This window comes from Heloderma suspectum, chromosome Z (genome assembly GCF_057233095.1).
Source record: "Heloderma suspectum isolate Gila_16-S chromosome Z, 16-S_ref, whole genome shotgun sequence".
In the NCBI taxonomy this organism is placed as follows: domain Eukaryota; kingdom Metazoa; phylum Chordata; class Lepidosauria; order Squamata; family Helodermatidae; genus Heloderma; species Heloderma suspectum.
The window spans coordinates 7,078,330-7,105,240 of NC_139476.1; the positions used below are offsets into that span (position 1 = coordinate 7,078,330).

Genomic DNA, 26,911 nt, shown 5'->3' on the forward strand with positions numbered 1-26,911 from the left:
TTAAATAATTTCTATCTCACCTTTCTATACATAAGTGTATTTAAGACAGTTTACACTAAATTAACAACTGATCATGAAATATAAAATCATAACTAGAAACCAACAATAAAACAGTACCAATGTAACCCTATACATGTCTACTTTCAAGAAAGCCCAACTGAATTCAGTGGAACTTACTCCAAAGTAAGCAAGTATAGAATTGCAGCCCCTAAAGCATATAAGATTACTATTTTTAAAACTTTCTAAACCACACAATAACCAGTATTAGTACTAACTTCTTCTTTAAAATATGTTACTGCTATCATTGTTTTTATCCCAGTTTTCCACCAAAAGGGCTCAATAAAAGGTGTCCCCAGCCAGTCGTGTCCGACTCTAGGGGGTGGTGCTCATCCCTGTTTCAAAGCGGAAGAGCCAGCGCTGTCCGAAGACGCTTCCGTGGTCATGTGGCCGGCATGACTGAACACCGAGGTGCACAGAACGCTGTTACCTTTCCTGCCGAAGTGGTACCTATTTATCTACTTGCAAGTTCTTGCTTTCGAACTGCTAGGTTGGCAGAATAAAAAGGGCTGAATGCAACAGTATATATATAAAAAATAAAATCCATCAAAATATATAAGCATAAAACAAAAATGTATACAGGCATAATAAAAAAGCAGAAATAAAACTTACACAGAAAGGTGCTAAAAGCCTTTTCTCAAAAGCAGCAGGTGAAATATTCCGAAATCTCATCACTGAGAGCAAAAACCTGAATAATAAATAAAGACAGCATTTATATATAGATCAACTTAGCAAGGCATTTCCCAGAATGATGTGTTTATAAATGTGTTTATAAATGCATTTATAATTCTTCTCTTATTAGAAGTATATTCTATTATCTGCTTAATATAATGAAATCTCTAAAGGGTTCACACTAAAATGGATATATAATACTATATAAAAATAATATAATAAATAATTAAAAACATGACAGCAAAGACAACCATAAAACAGTCACAGCCCCTAACAGGTCAGGGGAACCTGTTAGCCTGTTGGACTAAAAAGCAACGAAGGGTCTTGTGGCACCGTAAAGGCTACCAATTTTTAAATTCGCTTCTTAGTCCTTAGGGTTGCACAGGGCTCTTCGTTAACCGACCAGGCACGGGCAGGTCGGGGGCGTGGCTACAGCGCAGACGCGTTGAGGGCGGGGCCTATGTGACGCATTGGAATCCCTCAGCGGCGTCCAATGGGAAAAGAAAACAGCGAACCATCGAGATTGAGGGAGGTGTGAAGGGTAGACCGGCTCAGTAACCCCTTCCTGCATTACAGCGCAGACCGAGCGGCGTTCGAACGGCAACCGGACGTGACGACTCCCCTCTCCCACTCTTTCCTTCCCGTCTTTATGGGCCAACCACGGACAAGGGTCGGAGCGCGCCGGCTCGGTAAGCGGCACCTGACGCGGCGCCCGCAGCGTGCCCGCGCGCGCGGTGACGGAAGCGCGCGAGGAGGGGAAGGGGCGTGGCCGCCGGATCCTCTCAGCTGACCGCCCGCCATTTTGTCGGCCGCTCCGGCTTTTACCTCAGAGGAGCGCGGGCGGGGGCAGGCGAGAGCGGCGGGCGAGGGATGTGAGCCGCTCCTCCCTCCCGCTCCGTCCCGGAGCTCCGCCTTCCCCGCCGCCCGTTGACGGGGGTCTCTGGCGGTGTTTCCCCCGCTCCTCCCGCCGGCGGCGGCGCTCCCTCCACGATGGCGCTGAAGATGGTCAAAGGCAGCATCGACCGCATGTTCGACAAGAACCTGCAGGACCTGGTGCGGGGCATCCGCAACCACAAGGAAGATGAGGTGAGGCGAGGCGGGGCGGCGTCGCGAGGGGAGCCCTCATGTCGGCAGCCGCGCCGAAGGTGCCGGCCGTGATGGGGCCGATGAGGATCCCGGGAGCTTCTGGAAACTTTTTAAAGGCCGCCTTTCTTTCCCCAAGCCGGTGTCCTGCAGATGGGTTGGACTCCAACTCCCATCATCCTCTCCCAACACCTGTAAGAGCCTCCCCCAGCTTAGTGGCCTCTTGATGTTCTCGACTCCAACTCCCATCATCCTCTCCCAACACCTGTAGCAGCCTCCCCCAGCTTAATGGCCTCTTGATGTTCTCGACTCCAACTCCCATCATCCTCTCCCAACACCTGTAGCGGCCTCCCCCAGCCTGGTGGCCTCTTAATGTTCTGGACTACAACTCCCATCATCCTCAAGCCCTATATCAGCCTTCTCCAACCTGGTGGCCTCTTGATGTTCTGGGCTCCAGCTCCCATCATCCTCTCCCAACACCTGTAGCAGCCTCCCCCGGCCTGGCGGCCTCTTGATGTTCTCGACTACAACTCCTATCATCCTCTCGCAAGCCCTATATCAGCCTTCCCCAACCCTCTGGCCTCTTGGTGTTCTGGCCTCTTGGTGTTCTGGCCTCTTGATGTTCTCGACTACAACTCCTATCATCCTCTCGCAAGCCCTATATCAGCCTTCCCCAACCCTCTGGCCTCTTGGTGTTCTGGCCTCTTGGTGTTCTGGCCTCTTGGTGTTCTGGCCCCCGGCTCCCGTCATCCTCTCCCAACACCCATAGCAGCCTTCCCCGGCCTGGTGGCCTCTTGATGTTCTGGACTACAACTCCCACTAGATGGGCCATTGGCCTGCTGCCTGGGGATGATGGGAGGTGTAGCCCAGCACATCTGGAGGGGTGCTGTAGATGATACTGAGATAGATGGACTGTTGGCAGGCATACCCTTTCTCCCTCCCCATCACTTTTTCCTTTTGAGTTTGCACCCCCGCCTCCCAGGAAGAAAACCTTGTAAGGGTGTAGGAAGACCAGCCTGGCCCCATCCTTCAGAGGAGGAGCAGCTGCAGGGATCTTCCTTCCCATTCCTCCGTACTAGAAGGAATGCTTATAGCAGCCTTCCCCTACCTGGTGCCCTTAGATGTGTTCAACTACAGCTCCCATCACCCCTGGCAAACTGGCCATGCTGGCTGAGAATGACGGGAAGCATAATCCCAACATATCTGAGGGGCATGAGGTTGGGGAAGGATTTTTTATAAGAACTTTATGGGTACTTCCAGACAAGGCTTTCATTGTGCAGTTATCCTGTCCTCTTCACAGACTTTTATAATAAACTGTTTCGCAGGCAATGAACTGTTTGTTTCACACAATCAAAACAGCCTACAATGGCTTATTTAAGTCAGGGTGGGCTGCAGCACATGCCAGGTGGGATTTGCATATTCAGTGCCCAGCTGCAGCTTGTAGTGTGAACCTGGGGGCCATGGGTTATGTGAGGGTTAAACAATCTTTGCATAACCCAACAATAGACTATGGGTCATGAGAGCATTGCTTAACCCTCACATAACCCATGGTCCCCGGGTTCACACAACAAGCAGCGGTCCGGCGTTGAATATTCAAAATGGCCGCACACCACAGTGGGCTGGTTGTGTGAACCAGCCCAATGTTTCCATTTGTAATCCTTCTATGTTTTCCCATTGGTTTCAGTTTTTCTTTCTTGTCAGAAAAAATCTGTTAAGGAGGGGAAGGTGAAGTAGCTGTTCAGTGTCTTTTGATTGGTAGTACTAGGAGCTATTCATCTGGAAACATATTAAGAACTAGTGCCTGCCCGAGTTTGATTTGTTCCTCCTCCGTTCCAACTCTTTTTGCCTTTTGCATCATGTCTTTTTGATTGCAAGCCTGAGGGCAGGGGACTGTCTCACTACTGATCTTTATAAACTGCTCTCTGTCTCCTTTTTCTAATGAAAAAGCAGGGTAAAAATGCTTTTAATGATAAATGATAGAGCTTTCAAATGTTCCAAGTGCTTCATATGCATCATCTAGCTGTAATCTTTACAACAACCCTGCAGGGCAAGTTATTATCCTGTCATTGCAGATGGAGGACTGAAACTAAGAGAAAGTGGCTTGCGTAAGGCTAGCTGTGGTGCATGGGAGAGGTAATATTTGAAACAGGGACTTCCTAATATGCAGCTCAGTCTTTTGGCCACTATGCTACATCAGCTCTTTGTAAGGAGCTTGGTATCATTAATGGCTATAAGAGGTGATAATATTAATGACCGCGTCATTATTTATGCATTTATTTTGAGCAAGTATGAATGTGTATGTTCTGTATCATATATAGTTTTGACATCTATGCCAACTTGTTGAAAGAGGAACATTGTTGTAGTAGTAATTAGTTACGTTGAGGTATTTGTATACTGCCTTTTAAGATAAAACCAGCCTTGTATTTAAGCACTAGCTTCACCTTAGGGGATCAGGAATTCCATGCAAGTGAGTTCATGGAGCTACATACAGGCATCTGAGCAAGGTGGCGGCAGAGAGATGGAGTGCTTCATCCCCCCTCTGTGCTTGGCATAGAAACCAAGTGGGCTGTCAGAGGAGAGAAGCCCCCTCCTCCATGCCCGGTGGGCTGCTGGAAGAGGGACAGAACTCTCGCTGACCCGGGTCACATGATCAAAACAAGCCACAGTGGCTTGTTGAGAGCTATGGTGCGTGCTGGGCCCAATGTGCATATTCACTGCCCACAGCTTATTGTATCAGCTTGACTTGTTGGAGGGTTAAATAACCCTCAGATAACCCATGGGCTGTTGTAGGGTTATTCAAGCATTGTTTAGCCCTCCAACAAGCCATGCTGCCTGGGTTCAGATGATGAGATAACCTGCAGCTGGGTGGTGGTTAACAGGCCCAGTCCCTCTGCCAGCCCCAACCAGGCTGGTAACTTCTGTGAGCTTGCTTACAAGGCTGGGTGAAACCCTCCCAAGGTGGCTAACAGAAGTCAATAAAATACATATATTAGTCAACAAACATTAAAACAAGAGATCAGATGTCATTACCGGCTATAAAAAGCTGATATAAATCATAGTAGTACTACTCATACAGTCATGATGATACTAATATTGCTACTAACAGTCAACATGATCGCAATAATGGTGGTGTTGCAGATTTTTTTAGCAGCATTGGGCACCTACAGCAGCCTGCATGCAAGTATAAATTCAATGAATAGTTTTCTTAACATCACCCCGGGAAGTTAGACAAGTGTTATCCCCCCTCTCCCATATTGCAAGCAAGGATGGAAAGAGGAGTGCTGAGTGTGAAAAGGGTTACATGGTGATGATGATAAAAATATCAATAATTCTGCTTCCGAAATCCAGAGTTGAACATTCCCTTTATTAGGACCAAGCAAAATGTCACAAAATAGTAAGTAAGCATTGTTTGCTGTTTGTGACATTTTGGTTGGTCCTAATAAAGTATTGCCCAACTCTGTATTTTGGACTTTTCTTTATGAAGAAATGCAGCTTAGAATCATAAGAGTTGGAAGGGACCATTTAGTCCTTCCAGTCCAGTGCCCTGCTTCTTGCAGGAATCCAGTTTAAAGCATTCCTGACAGATGGCTATCCATTCTCTGTGTGAATACTTCAAGTGAAGGAGAACCCTCCACCTCCCTGGACAGTTGACTCTATTGTCTGACTGCTCTGATCATAAGGAAGATTTTCCTGAAGTTCAACTGAAGTCATGCCTTCTTGTAATTTAAGCCTATAATTTTGGGCAGAATCTAATGGGGCACTTACGCCCCTGCCAGTTCTGTTGCGCCCTGTCATTCCTGTCCGCAACCACCACCCACCACTTGCAGAACGAAAATCTAGCGTTTCTGGGGGCAACCAGAAATTAACAAAAACACTCGTTTCTGAAGCAGGGCAGGTCAGCGGAATGTGTTTAAGGGAGCGCTGCCAATCTGTCCCAATCAAGAAATGAGCATGTCCTGTAAGGCAGGCCTTCTTTGCATTGTAGATTGGGGCAAGAGTTACATTTATCATGCTAATTGTTCTCCCGGCCTTGTTCTCCCGGCCTCTCCAGTTGTCCTATTTTCTACCTTTCCATAAGAACTGGGAAATCATAGAAGAGGATTAAGGCTTAGAATGGAACCTCTGTCTCCAGGAATCACCTACCTGCAAGAACTAGATGTTGCAGGGTATGGGGGACAATGAGGGATGGTTGTCCCCATGTCGTTCTTGTGACTTTTTATGTACACCTCTCAGCAGTCCTTACAACAGCAACAGCCCTTCTTTGTAGATTTGTACAGCTGTTCCGTATGAAGTATGCCAAAAACCACTGTGGGTGTGATGAAAGGGAAGTGTCTTTGCACAGGCATAGAAGACAATTGACTTTAATTATTTGAAGTATTTTTATGCCACTGCACAGCCAAAAAAGGCTCCCAGAGTGGCTTACAAATCAATTCAACATGACAGTCTTTGCCTGCAGGCTTGCAATCCAAAAAGACAAGACACACAAGGAAAAAGGGGGGAGGAGTAGAGAATCTGTCAGCAGTGCTGGTGGAATAGCCCTGCTTCCTCCTCAAATCTCTATCAGTACATGTTGCTCAGTATTGTCTATGTATGCTGACTGGCAGCAACTCTCCAGAATTTCAGCTGGGAGTCTTTTCTAATTGGAGATGGTGGGAATCAAACCTGGGACCTTCTCCATGCTAAGTTTGTGCTCCATTGAGCTACAGGCCTTCCCCAAAACAATCTTGCCTTCCTCTTAGCAAGAAAGTTGGGAGTGTCTGCTGACTGGCAAGAGTAAGAACAGTGCAAGCCTTTGGGTTGCAGGCCAAAAGAGGAACCGCTGTAGAAAATCTGCAATAAATGGGTGGGTCAGGAAAAGGAAGTTATAAGAATTTTGGCAAGTGGAGAGAAGTGTTTGGGAAAGAGTAGAGTCTGTTAAAAACTGCAACAGAATGGTGTCTCAGGTGCAGCTGTGGTTAAAGAAACTTTAGTTGATGTAGTGAGGCTTGAATTCTAAAACATTTTTTCCTGGAAATTCAATTTGCTTATTAACTTTAAGATGAATGCTTGTCAGCACCTGGTTAATAATACAACAGATTATATCAACTGACTGGAGGGAGCTGAATCATTAGCTGACAAAAATACTGAGCTGCGTCTCAACCCAGAAGGGCTTTCTTCTGATAAAATTGGGTTGGTTGCATGCAGACCCATGTCAGCTTAGCAGTTCTGTGTATCTGAGGACACCCAGGTACAAGGCAAGTGGTGTGGAAATGTTGTCATTCTCCCCTGGAGAACTGTGTCCTTGAAGTGTTTGCAATGTAGTCAGACTTTAAAAGTGCTCATTGTATGAAAACACAGAGATAAAATAACTTTTTATTGCGTGGAGGTAGTGGTCTGTTGGTACATCATGTCTTTTTGGTGTCCTTGACAGGCCGTTTCTCACTGTGTGGTGTAATGACTCCTGAAGCACTTGTGCGGCCCCTCTAAAAGAAGGAAATATCTGTGCTTATATCCATGTGTTTTGGAACACAAGTATTGGCTGTGTTCTGACAGCACAATAAATCATGGCTTATTGTGACAAGAACAAGTCTATCTTCCCCTTCAGCTCAGGCGCTCCCCCCTACTTTTCCAGCACTGGCTGTGAGAAGGAAGTTGGTAGCTTTCATTTCTGTTTTTGATTAACCACAGTTTAGGTTTGCACACAGTGCCAAACTGTGGTTAATCTTAACTGTGATTATTAGAAGCAAACCAGCTTTATAAATGGGTTGAAGTTGCCTTAGATCAAACAAACTATAGGTAAGATTCACCACAGTTGGTTGGATTTGGATGATGCAGTTGTAATTAATATTGGAGGCAAAAGTTTCCAATCTCACAGCCATACTACAGAAGAAGGGGGCAGTCCTGAATTTTATAGCCTGTGCAGTAGAGGTAGGCATGTAAATAACCATGCACTCATGGCGAGTAAGTATAGGATGCCACACTTTGTTTTGTTTCCTTCTCATCTTTCTTTGTTTTCAGAGTGTGATCTTGCAGGCAGGATATGTCATAACTTTCATGCACTGCTTAGATCCTAAGCATTGGAGATATAATATTCATTAAGCATTTGCAAATGGAAATGTATTCAGGCCATCAGTGTGTTATATAGCTGGCTAAAACACTTGTATGTCTCTGCACTAATCACCTTTTGCAGTTTACTTGCCAAGATGCTGTAGTAGTACCTGGGTCAAGGTCTCTGGTGTTGCCATGTAAAGGGTCGCATCCAGCAGGCCTTGGCTAAAGTTCAGTGAGACTGAACAGACATGCAGGATTGCATGCTGCCTAAGGAGAGCATCAGTCTAGGCAGTTCTGTTAGGTGAGGTGATTGTTATGATTCATTATAAGGCAGCTCCTTATCTAGCGTAGTGCTAGGTGTGCTTTTTCTGTATTAAAAGTGAAATATGTGCTGTGCACCTGTGCTTGAAAAGGTGTACTTTTGGAATGTGGAAGATTTACTTCCTCTCAGAGTAGCTAATCTCCTATGCTTTTGAATGAATCGCTGTTCTGGGTGTGCTGTTTGGAAGGAGGCAAACCCAGAACTGTGACTTGTGGAGAGACACAACAGACACCCTCTTCCTGCAGAAGTGTCATTCTGCTGCATCAGAAGTAACCAAATGAGGTGCAGTGTGGGTGACTGTAGCTCACAGAAGCCTTACATTGAATTTAATTCATGAGACACTCTAGGTCTGGGATGGGGAGCCTTAGGCTCAGGGGCCAAATCTGGCCCTCCTGAATTCCCAGTCCAGCCCGCTGGGGTTCCCCAGATGACTTTGCCACTTTCCCCAACCGCCAATGATTTGGTGGCTTCCTGGCTTTTGTGCAGTGTTTTCCCCATTCCAAAAGGTTGAAATGCCTCTCCCAAGGCTTAGTTACTGGCACTAAGAGCTTTAAGCTATAATATGCTGGTATGTTTTTGTATTTTGGGGCCCGCCCTTTTACCTCTGACTGCACCTCTTTGCCCTTGGCCCCCCCCATTGGGAATGTGGCCCCAGAGAACTACTCCAAAATTTAATTTGGCCCTCAGGCAGAAAGAGGCTTCCCACTGCAGCTCTAGCTGACCTATAGTGGCACGCTATCTGTGCCCAGGTAAGTAGCTCAGGTGCTACTGCTGTAGAGGCTTGTGATTGAAATTTGGGGAAACCATTGGCCGTCCCACTTCAGTGTCTCTTTGAGGTATTATTGGATTTGTCAGGCTACTGGAAAATGGTTGCACACTTAGCAGCTCTGTCTTGTGCGAGGGTTGTGGGAACATTTGTTTCCATTAGCATAGAAGCTGGTGCCCCTGTGATGCTATCATGTAGTTCCCTGTGGCGTTCTGTTGCTTCAGACCTAGCGTGCTAGCACCAGGGCAGTTTCAAGTGGGGCCATGCCTTTGGCTGTGATAGTGTGCCCTTGTGTGCATCAAGTATGTCTCACTTAGTGTCAGAGTGAAATGGGAAGAAGAGGCACATCTCAAAGGACATGCTGCTCTGAGGTAGAAATTTGCAGATGTTGGGAATAATATCAATGGAAGGGACACCAAGTGGGAAACTGAGGTGGTTGTTTGGAGCGCAGCGCTTTTAAATGACTCCCAGATATGACACTGCACTTCTCACAGTGCCGTGCCATCCACATGCTTCGTCCTCTCTCTCTCGTGTGTGTATGTGTTCATGTTCATGTTGACTGAAGAATTGATTCCTGGAGGCATAGCTGCTGCCTCGGTGAGTTTTACCTGTGGAAGGCTACCCATGTCACACTGGTCCCTGGGGAAACCTCTAGAAGGGGCTTGCTAGAAATGTCTAGCCACGAATGAGGATTTGATGAGTCTTAACATCTCTGTACTGGAGCAGCATGTTGCTCATACAGCTCACTGTGCACTTCCACAGTTGTGCCATAAAAGATAAGGAGAAGACTGAAGTAATGCCCAGCCTGGACTTCAAGTATTATAAATTAAAAGCCACAGTTCATTTGGACTATAAGCCCCAGAAAGCACAGCCAGTGGTTGGGGACTATGGGGGTTGTAGTCCAAAACATCTGTAGGGCACAAGGTTGTCTACCCACTTCCCTAGGAGCTTCTGTGCTTTCTCCCCAGTTCTGTTCTGGGAGATGTGCCTCATTTTGCACAATGCCTTGTGAGAAGCACCATGTGCCGCTCCATCCTGGCTGTTCTAGAATTTATCTTCATGTGTGAAAGGTGGCAGGGCAAGCCAGAGTGTGAATGTGGCTTGCAGAACCGAGCCAAGAGTGGTTAGAAGAGTTGGGCAGGGATGAGTCTTCATCTCTTTCGCCCTGTAGAGGGCTTGGTCAGCACCCATCTTTAATCTTGTGACCTAACTGCATTGGGCAAAGAGAAATGCGGGGGCTATTATTGGAATGTCTACAGCCAAAAAGGGAGTAACTTGTCTTTTTTCTTACACACACACACACACACACACACACACAATTTTTCACGGTTATTCTGGAGTACTTTTATAAAGCTACTAGAGGTTGACTAAGCACTTTTCAAATGTCTTCACTTCTCTCTCTGCCTTTTCTCCTCACCCCCACTTTTCCTTACCATCACAGCCTCCTCCCTCAGGCCTCTGCATGCCTCTTTTCTAGATCCTTAAGCCCCTTCCGTCTGTATGAGTAGCAGCTAGAAACCTTTCTTCCTGCCTGACCCACACCCCCATTACACTAGGCCAGTTCAGCATATCAGAACCAGATGCTTCCTTCCTCGTTCATGGATAGATTTAATGCAGTTTGCTGGGATTATCTTTTGGTCTGTTGCCAGGTGTCATGGCTGCCTGGCTTTTGTCTGATTGCTTAGTTCATCTCATCTACATGTTTTGGCCTTCAGGATTCCAAGCACTGGGTGTCAGTTGCCCTGGTGAGGCCAAGCCTGAATTTTTTTTTCTCCTTCTACGTTTTAAATACTTTATCTTCTCAGTTGCTAGATGAGCTGTTGTTGCTTAGCTGGCATAATTTTCATTTTAGAATACATTAAAATATACTCCCTTTGGGCCAACTGCAGATTTAAATGTAAAGACACGCATACTCCAGAGAGGTTGCTCGGTTACGGAATTAGACTTTTTAAATTTAAGGCTGGTAAAAATCACACCTCACTTTCAACGGCTTTACATGATGACAGAGCAAAGTGTGATTTGGTGGATGGGAGGGGAAGAGAGACTGAAATACCTGGGAAGAGAGGCTGAATGTTTGCTTTTTTACACAGACTTAGATGGAGGTCATGCTCCTGATTCTTCCCCCCCACCCTTGCAAATGCAATTCAATTTCTAGTCCATGGGCCACAAGGGGTGGGTGTTAACATCTGGAGTGGATAAATGAGGTAGACTTTATTTGATAGCCTATAACCCCAGTAAATTTATTAACCATGATGGCCATCAGTAATTTTACATTTTTTGTGTAAAAATAAAATGCAAATACATAATATTCAGTTAGGGCAGGGGTGCAGAACCTCAGTCTTGTGGGCCAAATCTGGCCCTCCTGGGCTCCCATTCTGCCTTCTGGGGTTTCCCATATAGCCAAGCTCCCTTCCCCTGGCACCACCCACTTCCCCCAACCACCAGTCCTTTGGTGGCTTCCTGGCCTTTGTGCAATTTTTCCCCTATTCTAAATGGTTCAAATACCTCTCCTAAGGCTTAGCTATTCACAGTAAGAGCTTTAAAGTAAAATATGCTAGTATCTTGGCCCCACCCCTTTTGCCTTCAGCCCCACACACCCTTGGAATGTGGCCCCAAAAAGCTTCTCTGAAATGGAATTCAGCCTTTCAGGCCAAAAGAGTTTTTGTACCCCTGAATTAAGGACTATACATTTCACATGTTTTACCTAATCAGAGCCCAAGAGGGCTCAAATTGACTGGAAAGGATGCATAATGTATTGAAATAACTTTGGGCGAGCATCACTGAGAAGATGCAGAACAGGTGGTGCAAAATCTGTAAACCATGCATGGAAAAAAATCTTATCTTTTACAAGGATAAAATTGTTCATACATGCCAAGGCGTAGTCTACTGCATATTATATACATCAAAATTTTCCTCATTTAGCCTGCTATCTCTGATCACTGATCGATCATAACTCTTGAGGTAACATTCCTGATATAAAACAATACCCTGCCATATGTCCATGCAGTTCCTTCCAAATATGTGGGTCTTTCAATGGGTGATGAGTACCATCTTGAGGAAGTAAGCTTGGGCTTTAAAAAAATACCCAGCGACACCAGTAAAATTATTAGCCAAGATGGTAATCCGTAATAAGTTGCTTTCACCAAAAAAGCCCCTTATTATGTTTTCTGTAAAGCTGAAAATATGTAACACACAAATGTAAGCACAAGGTGACAAAACAACTTGACAAATGCAATATATTCTGTGTAGAATAAAAGTTGGATGGAAATGATTCTGCCTATGTGGCCAGATATATGGCCTATGGGGCCAGTACATATGTTGTGCTAGGGCAGTGTGGTTCAGATCTCTTGGCCTGGGCTCTTCCTTCTGTAGTTATTTTATATGTATTTATACATTTACTTAGGGTGCAATCCTATGCATGTTTAGATGGGAAAAAATGTCCTGCAACTCCCAGCATTCCCCAGCCTGCCATGCTAGCTGGGGCATGCTGGGAGTTGCAGGACTTTTTTTCCTGTCTAAACATGCATAGGATTGCACCCTTAACCTACTTTGCCTCCTTACTCCAGCACAAATATTCCTTGTCTGCCAGTTGTTCACTCCTCTGCACAAAGATCTGTTGCACAGGTGTACTCATCCAGTGTTTACATTACAAGGTGAATAGAACAAGATTTCCAACATGCTTCTTCCAAAATCGTGCATAAGGTTACTTCATAAGGACAGAACATGTCCTTCTTCCCAGAACAGGTTGAGATGATAGGCCAATGAGGGAGCAGTCATGCCTGTCCATCCAAGGTTGGGTAAATGGAGGGTTCTCTGCCAGGGGACATTCAAACGCGCGCTCTCACACACACAGCGTGAGTTCTGGCTAGCAGGGAAGGAAGGCTTCATATGCCTCATATGATCTTAGCCTTCCTTGCAGCTTTGTGCATGCACTCCCACTTCCAGGTGCTCCCCCCCCCCCCTGCCGGGAATTACCCTACAATTTCAGAACCACTACACAAAAGGCCTTCTAAAGTGTTCGCAGGAGCTGGATCCTGCATGCCTACAGACAAAGTAACAAGAACTCTGGGTGCTCTCCCAGGTGTGCTTAGAATCATGAGAGAGAATGTCTTCTGAGATAATTTTTTGGAGTTACTCCAACCGGCACAAAGGTTGGCTGTTTTCTTAAAGGTAGACTATGTCCTCTGATTATATAGCAGCAGCTTATTCATGTCCTACTTTCAGGGGAATTCCTAAGTGCTACGCAAGTCTAAATTCTGTACCAAAAGTTATTCAGAATCTGCTCTCAGAAAAGCAAACTTTTGCTTTTATCTATATTTATCTAGATACATATAGACTTATCTGTAAAAAAGGTAACGTATGTGTGCTTTCATTTGCAAAATCTATATTGCTCTAAATCATTGGGGGAGGCAGTAATGGAGTGCACACCCCACAGTCTGGAGGTTCCACCATGCATTTTCAGGCTGATGTTTCTAGGCATAAGGGCTAGAAACAAAGTTTTCTGTGCATAGTATTTCACTTCTCAAATTCTACAACCACCTCAGCAGCCCAGAGGTCTCCAGCACTCATAAATGGCTGCCTATTCTCCATTGTGGCTTCGTCCCTGCTACCCTTGCCTCTCCTTCCCCTTTGTAGAAATTGAGATCGTACGTTCCTTGAGATAGGGGCCTGCCTTTGGCTTATGTTGCTCTGCAAAACAAGCACTACATAACTGTCATCCAACAGTTGGAGGGTTTGCCTCAATTTTAGACTTGAATTGTGCTTGCGATTGAAAAGGTCTTTTCACTTGGAGCAAGTATGTCATACCTCAGGCCCATGGGGCAAATTTGGCCTACCTGTGTTCCAGTCTGGCCCTCTGGACTTCCCCAGAGGGTCACCTCATTTTCCCTGCCCACCAATCATTTGGTGGGTTCCTGACTTTTGTGTTGTTGTCATGCGTGTGCATGCGCATGTGCGCACACCTCATTCCATAAGGTTGAAGTGCTTAGTTGTTGTGTGCGTGTGTGAACCACCCAGAGAGCTTCAGCTATTGGGCTGTGTAGAAATGAAATAAATAATAGTTATTGGCAGTAAGGGCTTGAAGCGAAACTATTCTTGGTATTTGGGCCTCACCCCCTTTGCCTTCTTCCCTATCCATGATTGGAACTCAGCCCGCAAGAGCTCCAAAACTGAATTTGGTCCTCAGGCTGCAAGAGGTTTGACACCCTTGACTTGGAGGCTTGCTGTTACGGAATTTAACCAGATGCATCTTAAACCATCACATTAATTGTGGCCTGGGCAATTGCGCCTTGGGCAAGAATGCAGTGGCTTGTTGGCAAGTGCAGGTGTAGCCCAGGCCCGGAGAATGAGATACGAATGTGATGGATTCCATGACATCTGTTTTCTTCTGCCGCAACACAGCCATCAAATATTTAGTGCAACGTACAATGTGTTTTGAGATCTCTTGCATAATGTACAAGGGGGATCTTTCAGCATCCCTTGTTTCAGATGGGATTGTAAAAAGGCCAGGGTTTGCAGGTAGATGCTCCTGCTCAAGTTGTGTTCATGGGTTTTTTTTTTCTGTGTTTCAAACTTGTACAGAAAACAAAGCAATATGCCTGCTGCTGCTTTCAGTATCAGTTAAAATGATGTTCTCTTTGCTATGCCCTGAAGCACTGGTGAAAAGTAGTAACTATTCCATATTTGCCTGCATTGGGTAATGGCAGGTGATGCCTTGGAAGAGACCTAGCCAGCCATTTCTGCTAAACAGGACTAAAGTAGTTAATGCTCTCTTCCAGAAATGGCAGCACGGTCCCTTTTCAGGAGGTCTGGAATCCATTTGTCTGACGTTCATATCTGCTGTTCTTCCAAGGAGCTTAGGGCAGCATGCATTGGGTTATCCAGTTGTATTCTCATCATTTACCATGCAAAGTAGGTTGGGCTGAGGCGTGGCAATTGTTCCAAGGCTGCCCAGAGCTTCATAGCTGAGCAAGGGCTTGAAGCTCAGTCTTCCTTACCAGTCCGCTATGCCTTTCACACTCTTCTAGTATGAAAGGCAGTGAGATGACTGACTCTCACATCATTTGAAGGATGTCATTCAAATATTTAAGAATTCTGTTGCACGGTTGCCATTTTGCACACCAGTTCCTTAAATTGGTATCTCCCAAATGTGGCGCCATGAAAACTTAGATTCCCATGAGCCCCAACATTCCCTGACATTGGTGGCCGCCTGTTGCATCTCTCTGCGGGAGAGAGATGGGAGACTGAACTGCCCTCAAAGGAAGCTGCCTGCTGAGTCTCTGCATGGTTCACTGCTCTGGCCTCTGAGGGGTGGGACAGACAGTTCTGCCATGTCTTTGTATCAAATATGATGAGATCATTATTTTACTCATTTAAAGCATTCGTACCCCACTCTTCAGCCCAAAAAGGCTCTGAGAGTCCATTAAAAAGGATCAGAAGGCTTACAGTCTAAAAGACACTTCCCAAAAGGAAAAGGGGTTGGGAGGGAGAAAGAAAAAAAGTAAACTCAGACACTCATTCTTAATTGCACAGCTCAACAAGTCATAGAGCTGGATCCAGGCACAACAGAAGGGTTGCTCCTTCCTCTCACTCTCATGGCCTCAACAGTGGCAATTGGGTAGCTGGAGGGAGGGGGCTCTCAGCTGGAGCTGGTTCCAGGTAAGATGGAGCATGCCTGGCTGCTGCTTCATCTCCCTCTGATGGCCTCATCATCATCCAGTCTTTCCCCATGCACACATGTGGAACAGCTAGCTGCTCCCAGTTGTTCGGGAGCATATCCAGGATGATTTCTGCAGAGAAATAGTGGGTGGGTGCCTCCATGTGCAGGTAATTCTTTGTTTCACACACTCTGAATCCTTTTTGGCTTAGGAGTGAGGTGTCTAAATTGAAAACTGGAAACTCGAAATTGTGCTTCTGCTATCATAGGTTCTAAGAAGATGCCTTATACCAGGTCAGACAATTTGTCCATCTGGCCCAGTATTGTCTGCTCCAGCCTTCCACAACCTGGTGCCAGATGTTTTGGACATCAACTCCCATCACCCCCTGCCAGCATGGCCAGTGGACAGAACATCTGGAGGTACCAGGTTGGCGAAAGTTGGTCTACAGTGACTGGCAGCAGCTCTATAGGGCATCAGGCAGAGGTCTCTTTGCAGCCTTGCCACCCAAGTCCCTTTTTGAATTGGAGCTGCTGGGGATTGAATCTGTACCCTCCTGCATGCAAATCGGATGCTCCACCTCAAAACTATGGGCCCTCCAAAGAATTTTGGAAGGCTGGAAAGTGCTGTCTTAAGTTTATATACAGTCTCTGCCTTTAACTGTTTGAGGGTTGATGTTTGTGCTACAGAGCACTTCATGGTCTTGATCTTATCTTCCAGTAGCAGTCTCATGTGCTTCTATGATGTTCTGTGGCAAAATCCCATGACTAGAAGCACATGGGTCACGTCAGTGTTTCTGAAAAGAGACAAACAGTCTGTGCTCTTGGGGTCTAGAAGGAGGAGAATCAGAAACCAGCTGGCAGAGAAGTGTATAAAGCACAGGACAGAGCCAAGATAACAGCATAGCAAAGGCTGCCTGAGTAGTCTATCTTGCCAATCCAGCATTAAAGTTCAGGCATTGGGGAACTCCTTCCCATCTGCCGGAAGCCCCACAATTACTTCTTTTAATATTTTAGACTTCTGTCATAGAAAGGGGCTGTAAATTGACTTTAAGGGTGCAATCCCCTATGCGTGTTTAGACAGAAAAATGTCCTGCAATTCTCAGCATTCCCCAGTCAGCCAACATGGCTTGGGGAATGCTGGAAATTAGAGGACTTTTTTCTGTCTAAACATGCATAGGATTGCACCCTAAAATGCTACTGAGTTGTCACATCTTAAAATATTAACAAGTATTCTAATTAAAATAATTTTCAACTGAAGTCTTGAATTTATTTTAAATATAATATTGAAACTATGTTAACAGTGTGCAGTTATTTTCCTTAATCGCATATCCCTAATTGGGGGGAAAACCTTCAGAGATTTTGTACAGGCATAATTTTCATGGCATAATTTTCTTTATCCTGTTGATGAAGTAAGGCAGACATGCTAAATTGCATCCCAATCAATTTTAGTAAATCGGCAAATTTTCCAATTCAGAATTTTCCAGAATTGCCAAATTGCTGGCTGACCTTGAGCCCCTATGTTAGAGCAGGCCATAACTCTAGTCAGTCAAGGCAAGCTGCAGTCTCATTTATTTATTTATTATTTATTTATTGTATTTTTATCTCGCTCCTCAGCCAAAAATTATGGGGTGAGGGGAGGTTCTGCAGAGTCCCTTTCCCCTAAAGATGTCCCTAGTGCGGTGATCCCTAAACCACATGAGACTCTTCCCAAGCATGACTTGAGAGAACTACTAGCGTCCTGCAAGAAATGCATTGGTTGATCACAGTCCCGTGTGTGGCTTTAGGTCTGCCTCCGTCCAGGCAGCTTCTATGGAAGGCAATTAATCCTGCTGTGTGTCTGATCAGATTTATTTATTTATTTATTAAATTTATTAATCACCCATCTGACTGGTCACCCAGCCACTCTGGGCGATGTACAACCCACCATAAAACAATTTAAAACAATAAAATTTTACCATAATTTTTTTTTTTTAAAATACCCTAACCCACCCCAAATGCCTGCCTGAACAACCACGTTTTTAATGCACGACGGAAGCTGATTAAAGAGGGGGCATGACGGAGTTCCCTAGGGAGGGAGTTCCACAGAGTGGGGGCCACCACAGAGAAGGCCCTCTCCCTCGTCCCCACCAGTCTAGCTGTCCTGGCTGATGGGACAGAGAGAAGGCCATCCGAGGCTGATCTTGTTAAGCGGCCTGTCTGGTGCTGCTGGAGGCGCTCCTTAAGATAGGCTGGGCCGGAACCATATAGGGTTTTAAAGGTCAAAACCAACACCTTGAATTTGGCCCGGAAAACAACTGGTAACCAGTGCAACTCCTTCAGCACTGGAGTGATGTGATCTCGCCAGCGGCTGCCTTTAATCAGGCGAGCCGCCGCGTTCTGTACCAGCTGCAGTTTCCGAACCGTCTTCAAGGGTAACCCCAGGTAGAGCGCATTACAGTAGTCTAAACGAGAGGAGACCAGGGCATGTACTACCGATGGGAGCAGATGGTCGGGAAGGAAGGGGCGCAGCCGCCGTATCAGATGGAGTTGATACAGCGCTGTCCGGCTCACAGCTGACACCTGAGCCTCCATGGACAGCTGGGAGTCCAAAATGACCCCCAGGCTGCGGACTTGGTCTTTCAAGGGTAGCTGTACCCCATTCAACACCAGGTCAACATCCCCCAGCCTCCTCTTGTCTCCCACCAAAAGTACCTCGGTCTTGTCAGGGTTGAGCTTCAGCTTATTCCTCCCCATCCAGCCACTCACCGTCTCCAGACATTTGGACAGGGATTCTACGGCCAACCTTGGTGAAGATTTGAATGAGAGGTAGAGCTGCGTGTCATCCGCATATTGATGACACTGCACCCCAAACCTCCTGATGATAGCCCCCAGTGGCTTCACATAGATGTTAAATAGCATCGGGGAGAGGATGGAACCCTGTGGCACCCCACAAGTAAGTGGCCACAGGTCCGAAACCTCCTCTCCCAGTGCTACCCTCTGGTACCTGCCGGAGAGGAAGGACCGGAACCACCGCAATACAGTGTTTCCAATGCCCAACCCCTCCAGGCGGTCCAGGAGGATACCGTGGTCAACGGTATCAAAAGCCGCTGAGAGGCCGAGGAGAACAAGGAAGGAGCATTCACCCCTATCCAGAGCCCTCCTCATATCATCCACCAAGGCGACCAAGGCCGTTTCTGTCCCATGCCCAGGCCTGAAGCCCGACTGAAATGGGTCTAGATAATCAGTTTCTTCCAAGTGTGCCTTCAACTGCACCGCCACCACCCGCTCAATCACCTTGCCCCAAAATGGCAGATTTGAGACTGGGCGAAAGTTGTTCAGAACTTGAGGATCCAAGGAGGGCTTCTTTAAGAGCGGTCTTATCACTGCCTCCTTGAGGGCTGATGGCATCACTCCCTCCTCAAGGGAGGCGTTCACCACCGCCTTGATCCCCTCACCCAGTCTCTCTCTGCAGCTCATAATGAGCCAAGATGGGCAAGGATCAAGTAAACAGGTGGTCGGCCTTACAGATGAAAGCACCTTGTCCACTTCATCAGGAGGAAGAAGCTGGAACCGATCCCACAAAACCGGTTTGCCACAGGCCGCCTCTTGCTCACTAACTGTATCCACAGTGTGCAGAGTAACACACCTAATCTGATCAATTTTATCCTCAAAGTGCCTTGCCAAAGCCTCACAGGAGGCCTTAGAATGCTCCAGTGGTTCCGGAGCCACAGGACCGACCAGGCTCCAGACCACTTGGAACAGCCTCCTGGGGCAGCACTCTGCAGACGCGATGGAGACAGCATAATATTCCTTTTTTGCTGCCTTCACCGCCACGTGATAGGCTGAAGATATAGCTCTAGCCCGTGTCTGATCGTCTTTGGAGCGAGACTTCCGCCACTGGCGCTGTAGCCGTCTCACGTCCTGTTTCAGAGCTCGTAACCGCGGATTGAACCATGGTGCAGTCCGAGCCCTGTTCAGGGGGAGAGGGCGTTTCGGAGCCACCCGATCTAATGCCCCAGTGATTGCGGCATTCCAGCCACCCACCAGGGTCTCGACCGAGTGGCCGTTGGCATGCCCCAGAGAATCCCCAAGCGCGTTCAGGGATCCATTTGGATCCATAAGACGCCTGGGGCGGACCATTTTAATGGGTCCTCCACCCCTGCGGAGGGGTTGTGGAACCGAGAAGTCCAACATCACCAGATAGCGATCTGACCATGACAAGGGGGTGGTGGATATACCCCCGACTTCCAGATCACTCCCTGCTTCTCCAGAAACAAACACAAGGTCTAGTGCATGACCGGCTACATAGGTGGGCCCAGTTAGAATATGGTGCAGCTCCCAGGAGGCCATGGTCTCCATGAAGTCCCGAGGTGCTCCTGTGAGGATGGCCTCCGAATGTACGTTGAAGTCCCCCAACACCAGTAAGTTAGGGGACTGTACACGCACATCAGAGACCACCTCAAGCACCTCGGCCAGGGAGTCAGTCGTGCAGCGGGGTGGACAATCGTGCCCCATGCAGACAAGTTCCTGATTCATCGGGCCTCGGAGGTCACCTGCTGTGTGTCTGTATGCATTTCTGCTCTAGGTCTGCCTGCTGGCAATCAGGGAACCCCCAAAGTAGCAACTTGCACAAGGAGACGGTGGGTGACCTCCTCTGAGAGTGGGCAATCCTGCTGCATTCGAGCCTCAGCATTATGGAGAGTGTGCTCAGGAAAGCCAAATTAAATACTTGTGTATAGAATTGGAGTGTGTCCCAGTTGTCAGACCTTTGGGCAATAGTTGCTTTGCAGAAATTTGCTGATGACCCCTCCCTTTGTCCTTCTCTTCCTCCAGGCAAAGTACATCTCTCAGTGCATTGATGAGATCAAGCAAGAGCTGAAGCAAGATAACATCGCAGTGAAAGCAAATGCTGTCTGCAAGCTTACCTACGTAAGTATCGCCCTTGCTGAGGTGTCAGGTTATATTGCTTTTCATCGCAACCTGGTACCAGGCAGATACCTTTTCCTCTGGGGAGCATCCTGAGATGGGCTCTTGAGTGGCTTGAAGCAATTCATGCTTGCTCCAACAGCATTTTCCTTTTTTGGAAGACATGGTGGAGGAGGAGGAGGAGTATAAACAACACTTACATGCCATTTTTCTTCCATGGAACTTGAGGCTGTTCATATGGGATTTCCAGGTGGCCTTAATCCAGGCACTGGTCAGACCCAGACCGCCTTAGCTTTAGCAAGGTAGCTGCACCTTGTGCCTTCAGACCACTGTGGCGACTGCAGGTTGTTATGTTGATGGATGCTTCAGCTGCCCAAATTCCCACTTCTTCAGGAGCCCTCCTTTAGCAGCTGATTGCCTTGGAACAGCATTTCTCAACCTAGGTTCCTTCAGATATTTGGCTACAACTAGAGATGTGAAGGCCCAGGACAAAAATGGAAAAATTCCGGGGGGGGGGGTGTTTTTCCCTTTTTTCAGAGGACCGTTTTCCCCCCTGAAAAATTGAACAACTTTGAATTATGAAATATTTTCTTTTAGAATTTAAGACAAAGTATTTATATGTTGTTACCCAGCCTTTACTCCCCCCCACCCCCAAATGGTTTCTAAAACTATGTAATAAGAACACTTTTATAGAAAGACTAGTGATGTAAAATGTCTGGAAATAATGAAGCCATGGGGGAAAATATTTTTTTAATCCTCTGTAAGATTCCCAACATAGTTCTTTCATTCCTTACTAAAATGATTGATCTAAAGTATTTTTTACTGATAGACAGTTATGCTCAGTTTCCCAGTATGTGAGTAGAGTTACCATTGTGCATTCATGACAGTAAATGTGCAGTCTTGACAGCCTGGGTTGTGTTCTGTAGAGTCCTGTGTTCCTGATACTGTAGCAGTCATTTAATGTAGCTCTAATCCATCCATGCAAGAATTACAAATTTACTAACTGAGTCTACTTTTAAAAGTCTTAAAATATACATAAAATAACTTTAGGAGCAGAAAGGCTGCTTTATGTTCCTAAAGCAGCTGTTCCTATCCTCGTGCCCTCTGCATATTTTGTACTACAGTGCCCAGCATTCCTGACCATTGGGCATGATGCCTGAGGCTGATGGAAGCTGAAGTCCAACATATTTGGCGGGCACCAAGTTGGGGAAGGCTGTCTTAAAGCAACAAGGTGACTTCAGATCAGTAAAGCGTGCTAAAAAAAAGCACTGCTTATTTTTTTCTATGGCCTCAGCGTTTTTGGAAATTTTACGTCTCTACCTACAACTCCCATCAGCCCCAGACAGCATGGCCAAAGTACAGGGGTGCTTGCAGTTGTGTTCCAAGACACCGGAGGGCACCAGGTCAGGGGAGGCTGCCATAAAAGAGAGAGGTCTAAGGTGGCTCACATGGCAAGGGGGAAAGGCTGGTCCTAGTTCTGAAAGGCTTAAAGGGACATATTCTGTACAGTATCTTTTCTTCAGGATCACTGCTTTTGTCAGGGATGCCACCTTGGGTGCAGAGAATAAAGGCAAGAAGTCTTTCTGCTAATAATAAGTGGGAGGAGAATGAAAATCCCAAGTTTTTCTTGGTCCCTTGCTGTGTTTAGATTTATGCCTTGGCCTTTTTTCTCTCCCTGCACCCCATCCTCAAACAGTTGCAGATGCTGGGCTATGACATCAGCTGGGCAGCCTTCAACATCATCGAAGTCATGAGTGCATCAAAGTTCACTTTCAAAGTAAGTGGCCTGTATGAAGTGTGGGCTGTTAAAAGCCACCTAGCATTCCTTTTGCCATTGATATTTTCTTTGAGTGTTCTGCTGGTGTTCTGTAGCTCACCCCTGCACAAGATTGTCGTTTCCACATACCCTTGTTTGCTGAGAAGCTAGAACCAGGACAGTGTGTACCCTAACTTCTAAAATCTGCAAGTGGATGGTCCAAGCCCTGCTCCTAAAAAAGCCTGATTCTGCCATCTGTTTGTGTTAGTCAATTTGCATAATCTGTCTCTTTTTTTTTTTGCTTTATTCTGGGTTGGTTTGTCATCAAGAGTGGTCAAGAGCTATGCCAGGCACTGAACCCCAGTACCACTGGAAGCCTTAATTTGCAACCTTCCTGGCTTCTGAAATTTTTTCAAGTGCATTTTCACAACCATTAGGGCTAGAAATATTTTTTTAAGCTTCTCAGAAATCTGAACTTTGCCTGCAGGGCCTTGTTCTGCATCTTTCTCATCCAGCCTGTGCTTCCACTTAAATTGCAGCTTACCCATATCCTCAGCTCTTGCCCTGCCACAACTGTTTCTCTTGCATCAACTGCTAGATTAGACAGTGCTCCAGACTTTCTAGAATGCTACTTGAGCTCCTGTACCTGTGTATGGCAGCAGGAGGCCCATTCAGCCTTAGGTAGTGACTCTCTTTCTCTGAATTATGCAGAGGATTGGGTACCTGGCTGCCTCTCAGTGCTTTCATGAAGGGACAGATGTCATCATGTTGACGACTAACCAGATCCGAAAGGTAAGTTTAAAGGGGGGGGGGGGGCTTCCCATCACTCATGCAATAGCATCTTGAGCTCTTCTGTTGAATCTCCACTCATCTGTGTGCTTTCTTTTTATTTTAAATCTATATGCTGTCCATCACTATTTTCACTCTCAGGGCAGCTGACAATTTATAATGTATCAAATAAAGCACACACATTAAAACAACAAAACATCAATATCTTTAAAAACAATTAAGGTCTGTAAAAAAGTCCTTGCCTGGCAGCACAAGGATGTCCGTTGGAATAGACCTCAAGCCAGGTACCCTAGGAAGAGCGTTCCAGATGTGGGGGTGCTGCAGCCAAGAAGGCTGCCTTTCTTGCCTTCTGCCTTTTCCAGAAGGCAGAGCCACCTTGGGAAGGGCTTCTAATGCGGCCAGGTTCATGTGGGAGAAAGCAGCCCTTTGAAAACTTGCTCCCTTCATTTAGAACCCACAGTGGGTTATATCTTTTTTTAAATGGGTCATTTCTTGGTTAAAGTTTTCACAGGTCTGTGTGACTTTGTAAGTTGCGTGATGTGAATTCCGATGCTCTGTTATAAATGGATTTGCAAAGTACTGCCAGAAAGACTAAAGATTGTATTTCTTCTCCCTCCACCCTGCTTTACCTGCCATGCTGTTCTAGGACTTGAGTAGCCCCAACCAGTACGATACTGGAGTTGCGCTGACTGGTCTGTCCTGTTTTGTGACTCCTGATCTTGCCAGAGATTTGGCAAATGATATCATGACCCTGGTGAGTCCTTGGAAGGAGGCTTGTCCACAATGCCTGCATTGTTCATTCCTTCTGGCAAGCCCCTTTGAGCTCAGCTGCCCCTTCAAAGCTCTTTGAAAGTCATTGTCCCCCAGCTAAGGCCTATGTTTCTTCCAAATGTTCTTCAAGTGAGGAAGAACCACCCCAAGAACAGATAGGCAGTGGTGTGCATTGAGAGCTACCACTACTACTCTTGCATCCGCTGTGAAGCGGTGGCATTCTAGGGTCTTATCTCAGTACACATGGAGTTATAGTAAGGCCCAGCAGGTCAGGCCAGTGCCCCATGAGAACTGAATATACTTCCAAAATATTTTATTAAGGATACATCCCCTTACTTTCAGTCCAATGATCTTTAACTAGCATAAAGCAGACCACAAGGACACAAAAAGGGACAATGTGGTGGTGTAGTTAGTGTCACAGTCTGGCTGGGGAGACCCAGCTTCAAATCCCCACTTGGATGTAGGAAGCTGTCTTATACAGAGTTAGACCATTGGTGTGTCTGGCTCAGTATTGTCTGCACTGATTTGCAGTCAATCTGGAGATGTTAGGGGTTGAACATGGCACCACTGGGCCAGTCACACATGCTGATCCTAACCTACCTCACTGGGTGGTTGTGAGAATTCAGAGAAGGGGAGAGAACCACTCTGGGCGATGTACAACAATAAAAACAGTTCATACAATAAAATTCAACATTAAAAACAACACATTTCTAAAATTACCCTAGCCACCCCAAATGCCCGCCTGAACAACCACGTTTTTAATGCGTGGCGGAAGCTCATTAAAGAGGGGACATGGCAGAGTTCCCTAGGGAGGGAGTTCCTCGAAGAAGAGGCAAGATAAAAATGTTGTTATTATAAAACTTCCTGGGAAGGTCTTCCTTCTCTCTTCTGCTGTCACAGAGCAACACGCAGATGAAGGAAAGCTCCTTTCCTTCTCTCTGGCTAACCATTGGGGCCAGGCCGCCCTTCCCCTTGCTGTGCTTTTTCCCGCAGGGTGGTTGGGGATGCTCACAACCTTCCAGTGGCCTTTGTTGCTCCAGAATCCTCTGCAATGCACTGGAAATGCACTGCAGGTGCTGTGAAAGGAAGAAAGTTCGAAAAGCACAGAGTGATGTTTTCAGGACCTGAGACGTCTGGAGCTCTTGGCTGAGGGCTGGGGAAATGGTTTCTCTCAGCTGCAGCAGCCTTATCAGAATAAGCAGAACTGTGCGGCCTCAGGTTGCATTTGCTACACAGGATTGTGGGTTGGTACCCCTACACATAAAGCACAGCACTGGTGTTCTAGTAGGATCACTTTTATACACTGAATACGGACACTCCTGAGGCAGACATCAAGTGTTGTGTGATCTTGTTGCACCTCTTGTTACACCTTCACAAGTACAAGTACCTGCATGGCCTTGGTCAAAATCTGTACCCAAAGGGGGCCTTCTCCCCCCACAGCAGTCCCTGAACAGGGTAAGCAGGGAGAAAAAGTATTGCTGATGAGCTGTGGAATAAAGGAATTGTGGTTAAATTTTTGTGAACATTTCCTCCTGTGTCTCTTTCCCCCCTGGCAGATGTCTCACACGAAGCCTTACATCAGGAAGAAAGCAGTGTTGATCATGTACAAAGTATTCTTGAAATACCCCGAATCCCTTCGACCTGCGTTCCCCCGTCTTAAGGAGAAGCTGGAAGACCCAGATCCTGGTTAGTGAGTTGGATGAATGGGATCCAGAAGATAATGAGATTGCTCTCTGTAGTGAACCAGGGGTGCGGGGGTGTACATCCTCAGATTTAAGTAAAACGGAACAAGGGCTTGGCAAGGGTGGTGGTCATGGTGTGAGAGTTATGGGAATTCAAGAAGAGGTCAAGACAATGGAGGATATACGGGCTAGGTCTCCAGAGATTTGGCTTCCTCCTCATGACCAAATGTGCTATCACTTTCACTGCTTGGGCCAAATTAGATGTGAGGGTAAACACAGCTGCTACCAAACACAGCAGCTGTACACATAGTTTGCCCCCTACCTCCCTGTCTAGTAGAAGCTATTTGTGTCCTCACATTGTGGCCTTCTGCACTTTTTGCCTGCCTGCCAGCAGGGCAATGCCAAATGCTTTTGCATCAAGACATGGGAAAGTATTTAGGAGCGGGGAAAGGAGGAGACAAACATGCTGCTGTTTCCAGTGGCAACCACATCTTTCTGTCATAACTACTTTCGTTCCTCTAAAGCGGTTGGATGCTGGACTTTGTCTGAGAGCCTTCCCTCCCAGAGAGGCCTCCTTGGGAGTCTCCTAGCCCAGTTTTTTCCTAGGCTGGAGCTAGGTTCAGCTCTGTTCTGCCCTCTCCCAGCTGTTTCACTCCCCAGCTGTCATGGTGGCTAGAGTGAATGCAGGCCTCTGCTCCTTTGGTAGCCTTGGGCAAGTCACTTATCACCTTTCTTATCTGTCTAAGAGTGATAAGGATCTTGGCTAGCAGTGACAGGAGACATGAACCCAGACCTGAAGCAGTTTCCCTGTTCAGCACTAGCCCAATAGAAAGGACTGAAGATCTTCAGTTTTCACTGGTTTCCTGTGTGTGGATTTCAAACACAGAGAAATCTGTCACTTCCAGATTTCATTTGAATGCTGCAGTATGCAGGACAGGAGCATACTGCAGAATTGGGGGGATGGGATGCGGGGAGGAAAAGAATCTCCCCACGTCTTTCTAGGCACCCTCACCTAGATTTCTTTGCAGAAGTTCCCCTGAATGTTCAGTTCAGAGCCAGAAGTATAGTTCTGCTTTGTCTGCGAGCCCTCTGGTTCTACAAATCCGCTCATTCAGATGCTTTCCCCCACTCCTTTCCAGGCGTCCAATCAGCTGCCGTGAATGTCATATGTGAACTAGCCAGGCGCAACCCAAAAAACTACCTTTCCCTCGCTCCACTCTTTTTTAAGCTGATGACGTCGTCCACCAACAACTGGGTCCTCATTAAAATCATAAAATTGGCAAGTATTTTAGCAGGTCCTGGTGGCTGGTGTCTGAGTTAGCAGTGTCTTGGGTGTGAAAAAACAAAAACTCTGACACTTAAGAGGTGTAGCAGCCAACACAAACGGAGAGGAAGGAAGAGCAGCAGACAGCCTGCGTAATTG

The 26,911-nt window shown here is 46.6% G+C and overlaps 1 protein-coding gene across 3 annotated transcripts in view; it reads left to right on the plus strand.

The window, feature by feature from the left end:
• The first annotated feature begins 1,254 nt into the window (after positions 1-1,254).
• The window catches only part of AP3D1 (adaptor related protein complex 3 subunit delta 1), a 64,960-nt gene continuing 39,303 nt past the window's right edge, over positions 1,255-26,911 (plus strand). The window contains exons 1-7 of one of the 3 annotated variants that reach the window (XM_084825650.1): positions 1,255-1,418; positions 20,398-20,493; positions 22,187-22,267; positions 22,958-23,038; positions 23,682-23,789; positions 25,363-25,492; positions 26,628-26,767. In XM_084825650.1, the coding sequence (XP_084681776.1) occupies positions 22,193-22,267; positions 22,958-23,038; positions 23,682-23,789; positions 25,363-25,492; positions 26,628-26,767 (534 nt within the window). In that variant the 5' untranslated portion in view covers positions 1,255-1,418; positions 20,398-20,493; positions 22,187-22,192. Of the gene's footprint in view, positions 1,419-1,494; positions 1,816-1,839; positions 3,946-20,397; positions 20,494-22,186; positions 22,268-22,957; positions 23,039-23,681; positions 23,790-25,362; positions 25,493-26,627; positions 26,768-26,911 lie in introns of those variants that run through there. The other 2 variants (XM_084825648.1, XM_084825649.1) reach the window with 2 other exon arrangements.